A 10,166-nucleotide genomic window follows, 5' to 3' on the forward strand; every position below is an offset into this window, starting at 1 on the left:
AAATCAGCAGTTGAGTTAAATGTGACCCTGGACCACAAAACCATAAGGGTCACTTTTTCGAACGGAGATTTATACATCATCTGAAAGGTGAATAAATAAGCTTCCCATTGATGTATGGTTTGTTGTGATAGAACAATATTATATATTGGCTGACATACAACTATTTGAAGTCTGTAATCTGAGGGTGCAAAAAATGTAAATATTGGGAAAATCACCTTTTTAAAGTTGTCCAAATAAAGTTCTTATCAATGCATATTATTAATCAAAAATTAAGTTTTGATATATTTACAATAGGAATTTTCTAAAATATCTTCATGGAACATGATCTTTACTTAATTTCCTAATGATTTTTGGCATAAAAGAAAAATCTATAATTTTGACCCATACAATGTATTTTTGGCTATTGCTACAAATATAACCCAGCGACTTAAGACTGGTTTTGTGGTCCAGGGTTACAAATGTTTAACCCAGCCTTCTCAACTACTGGTTAAAAATTACTTTTTTTTTTTTTTTTTTTGCTTAAAATGAACCCAAAATAGGCTGGAAATTGATATTTATTAATATGTTCAATAAATGAACATTTAATAAATAGCTGAATAAATAATATATATATATATACATATATATTAAATTGCTTATTAATAAATGCTCACCTTTTGATGACTGCTGATGCCTTTAGTAATTATGTGTCTGATTTTTATTTTACCACGTATTTGGGTTTCATTTTTAAGCCAGCCATATATATTTTTTAAATAATAGTTGAGTTTAAATAAAAGTTTAAAAACAACACAGTCACTGGGTCCATATTTCACCCAGCATTTAAGTTTTAGTTGTATTTAACCCAATTTTTAAGAATGTAGAATTAACACTGATGACCATAATGATGATCACATGATAAAACTGGTTATTTAATGTGTTTAATATGAAATTGCATCAATCATACTACACAAATTTGCAAAGCCAACCTTAATTAACCACCTATTAATTAATAACACCACTTGTCACCAATTTTCAATATTAAAAGCAATGCTTTTGCAACACAAGGGTTAGTAATCTATAAAAGTAAAATGTACTTTATCTGAAATGATAAAGCGAGGCTGCTAAAATTGTTTATATATTATGCATAGTCAACTTACTTTGTGTTTTAGTTTGCATTTCTTCTTTCTTTTAAAGTTTCTGCTTACATTTAAGAGAATTTCACAAACAAAGCAAAATCTGTGCCCTATGCATCTCCACCAAACTTCCTTTTTTTAGGCCAGTTTTGACATACTGGTTGTTCATTAACCTAATTAAAACCAACTTAAGACGGACTTTTACTGGGCAACAGACAAAGTCTAATTTGCATATAGAGACTTAATGAGTGCATGGCAGCAGGTGCAGGCAGATGATAATTATCAGTAATGATAGTCACCTGTGACCATCGCCACCTTTTCTCAAAGTTCATGCATGCCTATATAACAAACTTAACATGAACATCACAGACTGCTGAACAGCAGAAAAAGCGAGTGAAACAAAAATGAAAGAGCAAACAGCTTTTGTGTTTGTAGCCTACAAAGTTATTCCTCACTGATATAGTTTGTATTTATTGCTGATTGACAGACAAGGGAGTTCTTTAGAGTTCTTTTAGAGTTCTGTATTTTTTATTTAATTTTTTTTTTATTTATTTATTTGTAAATATGAGTTTTGATTAACAAATACTTTCCCCCCAATCAAGTCCAGTAACTAAGGTTTTTTTTTTTTTGAGAGATGGAGTGTTGCCGTCCTCTGCTGGTTATTTGTACAAGATGCACAACAGACATATGTGCACTCGAATGGAGCTACAGTTAGACTATATTTCATTATAACATTGTTTGCATCTAAACGCGATGAGCTTCTAAACGCAATTCAGCATATAACTCTGATATTTTGTTTTCACAATTTATTGCTATCTTGGTTTGTACTGAATGTGATTTACCCACGTAAAACATTTCTCACTCAATATCAACGAAAAAAATGTTATCGTTAGATTTTACACAAAAAAAGTATTTGTATTTAGTAACATTTATAACATTGCACTGCAAGAGAAAACCAAAGATCAGCGTTTGCAATGATTTGAGAGAGTAGAGCGATTACGTAATCGGCTACGTAACTACGTAACCGCCCACAAACAAACATGGTGCACCACAGTCGTTGTTTACAGGTGTGTCTTCTAGTTTTAAGAACGTATTTTAACATCCAGAGTAATTTAATTCAGTGTCTTTATGCCGTCCAAAGACAATGCCATAGACAACGTCTACGCTCAAGACGACAGGTCAGGTATTTTTTGTTTTTATGCATTAAGCGTGTGCACGTTTTCCACAAAGCATGATTCGTGGCATACCTACAGGTTTACAAAGCCTCATTGTCCTGTAAAATAATAAGTTACCTTATAGTTAAACTGTACAAAGCATGATCAAGTATTTCCAAACCAATTTGCAGCTGAGGGCGGGACATTGTTAAATAATTTGAATTGTTATAGAAAATTTTATTAAATATGTAATCACTGTCCATTTTCTCTGAGGCATCATATATCAGACAATTTCATGTTATGTGTAGACCTGGCACAAATTCACTGCAGAACAGAGACAATAAACAACATAAATTATTCTATTAAATTCATTCCGTTAATTATTGGAGACATTGTTTTCTCTGACCTTGTGAACATTGTCAAAGTGCAAAAAAAATAAAAAATAATAAAATGTCCTGGAACATGATGTTTTACAAAGAATTGAAACCTTGACATGCCTTTATTTGTATTGCCATAGCATAAAGATATATTAAAGCTGGCATTACATAACCTCTGTACATATTTTAACAGATAGCCTTGGTGCTCATGAGAAGACGGACGTCTGCGGTGTGGTCACATCCACGAGAGCACAAGTGGTGGGACACCATTGTACCTGAATTCACTCCAGAACAGTTCATCCAGAATTTTCGGGTCTCACTGGAGTCTTTTGAGTACATCTGTTGTCGTCTCAAGCATGTGCTTGAACGAAGAAACACCAATTTCCGTTTGTGTGTACCTGTGAAAAAACGAATTGCCATTGCCCTTTGGAAGCTTGCCACTGGCAGTGAGTACAGAAGTGTCAGTCAGCTTTTTGGGGTTGGCGTGAGCACCGTATTCAACTGTGTGCAAGACTTCTGCAACGCTGTAATTAAAGTTCTTCTGCGTGTACACATAAAATTCCCAGATTCTAGAAAGTTAAAAGAGATGGCGGATGTTTTTGAAAATCGCTGGAACGTTCCACAGTGTGTTGGTGCAATAGATGGAAGCCACATCCCAATAATAGCACCTGAAAAATACCCCCGTGACTATTTTAACAGGAAAGGTTGGCATTCAATAGTAATGCAAGCAGTAGTGGATGGCAAAGGGCTTTTCTGGGATGTGTGTGTTGGCTATCCTGGGAGCGTACATGACGCAAAGGTCCTAAGACAGTCTTATTTGTGGAAGATGCTGAATGATGGACAACCGCTGAACCAAAACAAAGTCCACATCTCTGGTTGTGATGTTGGATACTACCTAATTGGAGACTCAGCTTATCCTATGCAAAACTGGCTCATGAAACCTTTTCCTGACACGGGCAGGCTAACCCCACAGCAGCAAATGTTCAATCTCAGGATGAGTAGTGCAAGGTCAGTTGTGGACTTGAGTTTTGGAAGGCTAAAAGCAAGATGGAGATGTCTCCTAAAAAGGAATGACTGTAAACTGGAGCTCATAAAGAAGATGGTTTTGACCTGCTGTGTGCTGCACAATATCTGTGAGGAACATGGAGACGACTTCAGTGAAGACCTGTCTTCCGTCCATGTGAACATGCAGCCTCCTGTTCAGGCATTAACAGAGCACGGACAACCAGAAGGGACGGATATACGAGGAGCATTATTAGACTACTTTGAAAGACAGAACAGTGAAATTATTCAGGTTACAGAAATAGAAGTAACCGTTTAATTGTATTACCTTTTTCTATTTTTTTTTTTATTCAGATCCTTACTTATGGTGTGAATGTTCAATAAATGTTCCAAAATGATGTGTGAATTGATTTATTACAAATATGAATTGCAATAAAAATGCAAATAAATTTGACAAATGTAAAGTGTTAATTTGTGAGGCACAAAGAAATAGACAAAAGCAAACTTAAGATACACATGCTTGAAGCAACAACACACAAAGTAAACAAAGAACAAATGTAACAACTGAATTTTTCAGGCAGAATTTGTAGAAACTATAGAATGCAAAATAAAGCCATGTTCTTCTGAGCCAACTTTAATATTGGGCAATAATACAGCCTTTATTCCAAGAAATCTGGTGGTGAGGGCTCCGCCAAGCTCTCGTACCTGTATGACAGATGAATAACATGAAAAAACAAGACAGAAATGTGTTAATGTGAATACATTAGTATACTAGGTGATAAAAGGATTCTGATCATGTAAAATGCTCACAAGAGTTATCTTGCACTTAACAAAAAGCATTTTTTCTCAGCCTTTTCTCATTTAAATCACACAGCAATGTATACATCAACTACTTAACATGAATTAATGTTGCCAACTAAACTAGTTATTCACATAGGTTTACTGATGATACAGATACCGTGCCTTTGCGAAAGTATTCACACCCCTTTATTTTTTCAAATTTTGTTAAACTGTTTTAACTGAACTTTTTTTCCCCACATCAATCTACTTCAATTGTCACAACTTCATAAATTTATTAAAAAAAAAGTACATTGCATAAGTATAAATCAGTACTTATTTGAAGCACCTTTACAGCCTCAAGTCTTTTTGGGTATGGTGCAACAAGATTTGCACATCAACATTTGCCAATTATCTGCCATTCTTCTCACCTCTTCACCTCCCGAGCTCTGTCAGCTTGGATGGGGTCTGGCAGACATCTTCAGGTTTTTCCAGAAATGTTTGATTGGCTTCAAGCCCAGGCTCTGCCTGGGCCACTCAGTGACATTCACAGAGTTGTCTATAAGCCACTTTTGCTGTGTGCTTAGGGTCATTGTCCTATTGGAAGGTGAACCTTCTGTCCAGGTTCTGAATGCTCTGGGACTGGGTTTTCATTAGGGTTATCTCAATATTTTGATGCACTGAGCTTTTCTTCTACTCTGACGAGTACCTCAGTCCCTGCCACTGAAAAACAGGGCCACAGCTTGATGCTGCTACCAGCACACTTTACTTTAGCGATGGTACTTTGCAGGTGATGAGCAGTGCCTGGTTTCCGTCAAACAAGATGCTTGGAATTGAGGTTCAGACCACAGAATCTTGTTTCTCACAGTCTTTTAGGGGCTTTTTTGCAAATTCCAAGTGTGTTTTCATGCGTCTTCACTGCGGAGAGGATGACTTCTTGTTCTGAGAGTGAGTTCTTCACCATGTCTTGCCACACCACCATAAAGCCCAGATCAGTGAAGTGTTGCAGTGATATTTGTCCTTCTGTAAGTATCTATCATCTGCATATATGATCACGGAGCTCAACTAGAGTGGCCATCAGGTTCTTGGTCACCACTCTAGCCAAGGTTCAACTCCATCAGTTTCTCAGTTTGACCAGGAGGCCAGCTCTAGGAAGGGTCGTGGTTGTTTCAAACTTCTTCCATTAAGGGTAATGGAGACCTCATGCTTTTGTAAACCTTGAATGCAGCAAACTTTTTTCTGAACTCGTATAAAGATGTGTGGCTTAATGCAATCCTGTCTGAGCTTTTTTTCCCCTCAGTGCTTAGTTTTTGCTCTAATATGCATTTTCAGCTTTAGACCTTTTATTAAGACGTGTGCCTTTCCAAATCATACCAATTCAACTGAATTTGCCACAGGTTAACTTCACTCGAAGTGTAGTAACATCTACAAGCGATAGCTAAATTTCAACTGTCCCAGAGAAGGGTAGAAGTACTTAAGCAATGAAATCATTTAAGTTTTTTTTTTTTTTTTTTATACATTTTCAAAGATGTTAAAAACCTGTTTTTTGATTTGCCATTATGGTGTATGGAGTGTACACTGATTTGGAAAAAAATAATTTAAAGCAGTTTAACACAAGGCAGCAACGTAATGTGACAAAAAACGAAGGGGTATGAATACCTTTGCAAGGCACTGTACAGACCCATAAAATAACATTACTAATTTCATGGTATCTCCTTTAAAACATATAACCCCTTCATTCTCATGTGCAGTTCTAGAAAAAGCATTAATTGCTAATGCCAGCTTACTGCCTAGAACACCAGGATGGACTTACTTTTCATTGCCTTCTTGACTGACATCATGTTTGTGAAATCTGTTGGTGAACCCGATGTCATCTGTCACTTTCATCTGTCTTTTAATTAAAGTTATGAAGGAGGGATTGAGGTCGGCCTCAACAGTGTCCTAGTGGTTTCGCTTGAATCACTGAAATTTTACCAAACACAAATTAAAATTTAATCCAAAAAAAAAAAAAAGAGTTCATTCATGGTTTATGTCAGGGGTACTCAACCCTGGTCCTGGAGATCGACTTTCCTGCAGAGTTCAGCTCCAACCCTGACCAAACACACCTGAACCAGCTAATTAGAATCTGAAGGAGCACTTGATAATTACAGAGAGGTGTGTTTGATTAGGGTTGCAACTAAACTCTGCAGGAAGGTCGATCTCCAGGAACAGGGTTGGGCACCCCTGGTTTATGTGATGTAGATGGAAGCCTATAACTTTACCTTAACTCCTGTCAAAGACATCTTTAGTATCATGTGAAGATACTAGCTGGACATGGACTATATGACAGCTGGTTGGAGGGGAGGAGTTGATGTCATCAAGCATAAAAAGTAATTTAATGGGTAGAGCAAGTCATTACATTTTAATGATAGATTAATGAAGGTTTTTCTGTAATAACATGTACAAAATGATAATTCCAAATACCTGGATTGAATATTAAGAAAGTAATCTAAGAATTGATTTAGGTTTTGCTTTGACTTTGAAATGTAAGAAGTGTGCAAATGAGAAATAAAGTGTTCAAAAGGAATCCTGTGTTCATGTCTTGTTTCCTTGCTGTTCCTCCATTAGCGCCACCATGCGTCCCAATAGTCCCAGCATAGAATTCGTAGCTTCATCCATTTTATTAAGAATTGCAGTATTAAGTTCTTTGGCATGTGCCATAAACCGTTCATCTGCAGTTTTCAAGTATTCCAGCAGCTCCTGGTTTGAATCTCTCTTCCTTATTCTGGTTGTTCCCAGAGACTTTTTTGGTTGGGATTGAGATGGGCGGAAGGATGATTCAGCTTGGTCCAGCACCTCCTCAAGTGAAGACTCTGTATTCAACATAATAAAAGCAGCACATTACTTGAAGACTTAAACATGGCACATAGTGCATTTATGTAATAATATAGTATATGGGGCTAGCAAAATTTGCCATGTGAGCTGCCCAACTATTTCTTTGCAGTAAACATTTGGTAAGTGTGTAGAAAAGACTATGTTGAAAACCTACCGAGATCAGCTGCAGAAGACAGCGATTCCGCATTCATCTCAAGCATGGCTGTTGCTGAATTTAATGCTTCAGTAAACTGACTCGCTGGTAGGCGTTCCAGCACAGTGTCCGTAACATCATTGTTAGTTGTTTTATTGCTCCACTGGCTGCTGCTTTTACTTTTCTCCTTCTTTTTGTCCCTGCACTCCTTTTTGAGTTTTTTTAGTTTATTAATGATTTGGTCGGTTGTACGGGTAAACCCAGCATTTACCATCTCTTGGCATATGTCATCATACACTCTTTTCGTCCTTTTTGAGCTCCTCAATCTCTCCTGGATCTCTGTGGAAGACCATATCGCTAGCAGCGCGCTGGTTTCCTCTGAAGACCACTGCTGTGCGGTTTTGTGCTCAGATACTTTGCTACCTACAAACAAAAAACTCATTAGTCAAGTTTGCCACACTTTACTGCTTAAAAGAAAGTTATTCTTCAGAGGTAAGTCCAGTTTAAAAAGAACCGAAGTCAGACCACTTTTGACCGAAGTTAATGTGAATCTCTTTTTGTTCTACTTTAATTGTGACAAGGTGTCAGGCCACTGTTTACTGTGTTTCTGTCTTAAGAAAGAGTATGAACAACTACCTGTTAATCAGGGGGTGATCAGACTTTTTTTTTATATTTAAATTACTTGTCTTTTTTTTTCCTGTAACCTACAATAAAAAGTTATAACCAGTCTTAAAAAAAAAACTTGTTTTAAAAAACTGCTAGTTTGTAATACTAGTCTAAGCTGTTTGAGCAACCAAGAACCAACCATTGTATATTATTGTTATTATTAAATACACTACCAGTCAAAAGTTTTTGAACAGTAAGATTTTTAATGTTTTTTTTTTAAGAATTCTCTTCAGCATGCATTTATTTGATCCAAAGTGCAGCAATATTTTTACTATTTAAAATAATTATTTTCAATGTGAATATATTTGAAAATAGAATTTATTCTTGTGATTTAAAGTTTTTAGCATCATTACTCCAGTCACATGATGCTTCATAAATCATTCTAATGTTATGATTTGCTGCTCAAAAAACACTAACTAGTATTATTTTGTTGAAAACAGCTGAATAAAATTTTTCAGGCTTCATTGATGAATAGAAGGTTCAGAAGAACAGCATTTATCTAAAACAGAAATCTTTTGTAACATTGTAAATATCTTCATTGATCAGTTTAAAGCATCCTTGCTAAATAAAAAGTATTAATTTCTATAATTTCGAATTAATAAAACAATCTTTGAATCCTTCTATTCAGAGAATCCTGAAAAAAAAATTTACTCAACCGTTTAAAATATTGATAATAATAATAAATAAAACAATTCTTGAACAGCAAATCAGCATATTAGAATGATTTCTGAAGAATCATGTTACTCTGAAGACTGGAGTAATGATGCTGAAAATTTAGCTTTTATCACATGAATAAATTCCATATTAAAATATCTAGAGAGGAGTTATTTAAATAGTAAAAAGTAATATTTCACAATATTACTTTTGCTGTATTTTGGATCAAATAAATGTAGGCTTGGTGAGCAGAAGAGAATTCTTTAAAGAAAAAAAAAACATTAAAAGACTTACTGTTCAAAAACTTTTGACTGGTAGTGTATTTCTGCATTTTTTTTTGTCATAATTCATTTATTGAGCTTTTATTTTGGAGACAAACTGAAATAAAAACCTACATTTTATGTTGTTGTTTGGCTTTAGCTTGATTAATTGTACAACAATCGTAGCTAGAACAGTAACCAAGTAATCGTACGCAGCACAACACTGTATAAAGACACAACTGTGAAAACTCACCTAGCTCAGCTACAGAAAACACAACGGGGTCCTTGTTTGTGTCGCCCTCGGCTGTCGCTGAATTCAAGGCCCCGTTCAGTCGACTGGAAGGTCGCTGTTCAAGCACAGACTCCATAACGTCGTGGTCAAATGTTTTATTAATCTGTCCACTGACACTTTTACCTGGTTTTCTTTTCAGGTCCCTGTACTCCTTCCTAAGCTTTTTCAATTTGTTTATGATTTGGTCAGAGGAGCGACTGAAGCCCCCGTTTAGCATTTCTTGGCTCATCTCATCGTAAACTCTTTTCTTTCTTTTCGTGCTCTCCAGTTTCTCCTGGATCTCTGTGGAAGACCATATCGCGAGCAGCACGCTGGTTTCTTCTGAAGACCACGGCTGTATGCTTTTATTTTCGGACATTTTTGTAGTTTACAGTTAAAAGGCACGGTCAGTGCACACTACAGCATGAGCTGTTGTTTTGAAAACATTTCCTGGTGACGTCACATTTTTCCCAGGTATTGGTTCCCAGGTCAAGGTGGATGATTGTGGCCATCAGAACAGAACAGAGCTCCTCCAAGTGGCTCTAAATTGCGCTACAATACTAGGGGCAGTCTGAAGAGTTTGATTAATGTCAGTTTTAGACTAAAATGTTTTACATTTGCTCTCCAAAAAGATTAATTCATTGGCTTTTTGTGAAGGTTACAGCGTCACGTAACGTCAAGGGGCGACAGGTGAGTTGTGTTGTGAGTCATTGAATTATTCACTCAACCAATTCGTTAACAACACCAAGTCATTCTCGACGGAAACGAGTCTGATTAAACATCAAGTTTTATTTACAGTGTTATTTTAATTGTGCATAATCATACATTTACATTTAATCCATCTCTGTTTTATCCTTACACTTATTTGAGACGCCCAATGCCTCCA

At 36.1% G+C, this 10,166-nt stretch overlaps 2 protein-coding genes across 4 annotated transcripts; one reads left to right on the forward strand and one right to left on the reverse strand.

Moving 5' to 3' along the window:
* Positions 1-2,150: 2,150 nt before the first annotated feature.
* zgc:113227 (uncharacterized protein LOC541506 homolog) lies at positions 2,151-4,043 on the forward strand. Of its 2 annotated transcripts, none has more exons than XM_051113420.1 (2): positions 2,151-2,295; positions 2,837-4,043. In XM_051113420.1, exon 2 carries the CDS (start codon positions 2,852-2,854, stop codon positions 3,962-3,964), a length of 1,113 nt encoding a protein of 370 aa, XP_050969377.1. In that variant the 5' UTR covers positions 2,151-2,295; positions 2,837-2,851; the 3' UTR covers positions 3,965-4,043. The 2 variants fall into 2 exon arrangements, with proteins under 2 accessions (XP_050969377.1, XP_050969376.1); XM_051113419.1 differs by having other exon boundaries at positions 2,151-2,290.
* Positions 4,044-6,287: 2,244 nt separating this feature from the next.
* On the reverse strand, positions 6,288-9,733 carry si:dkey-261j15.2 (uncharacterized protein LOC794828 homolog). Of its 2 annotated transcripts, XM_051113422.1 has the most exons (5): positions 9,263-9,733; positions 7,451-7,852; positions 6,886-7,274; positions 6,684-6,751; positions 6,288-6,384 (listed from the first exon to the last, which is right to left on the reverse strand). In XM_051113422.1, the coding sequence occupies exons 1-3, from the start codon at positions 9,657-9,659 to the stop codon at positions 6,997-6,999; spliced, it is 1,077 nt and encodes a 358-aa protein (XP_050969379.1). In that variant the 5' UTR covers positions 9,660-9,733; the 3' UTR covers positions 6,288-6,384; positions 6,684-6,751; positions 6,886-6,996. The 2 variants fall into 2 exon arrangements, with proteins under 2 accessions (XP_050969379.1, XP_050969378.1); XM_051113421.1 differs by having other exon boundaries at positions 6,684-7,274.
* Between the last annotated feature and the right edge of the window lie 433 nt (positions 9,734-10,166).

The sequence above is a fragment of the Labeo rohita genome, chromosome 6 (genome assembly GCF_022985175.1).
Source record: "Labeo rohita strain BAU-BD-2019 chromosome 6, IGBB_LRoh.1.0, whole genome shotgun sequence".
In the NCBI taxonomy this organism is placed as follows: Eukaryota; Metazoa; Chordata; class Actinopteri; order Cypriniformes; family Cyprinidae; genus Labeo; species Labeo rohita.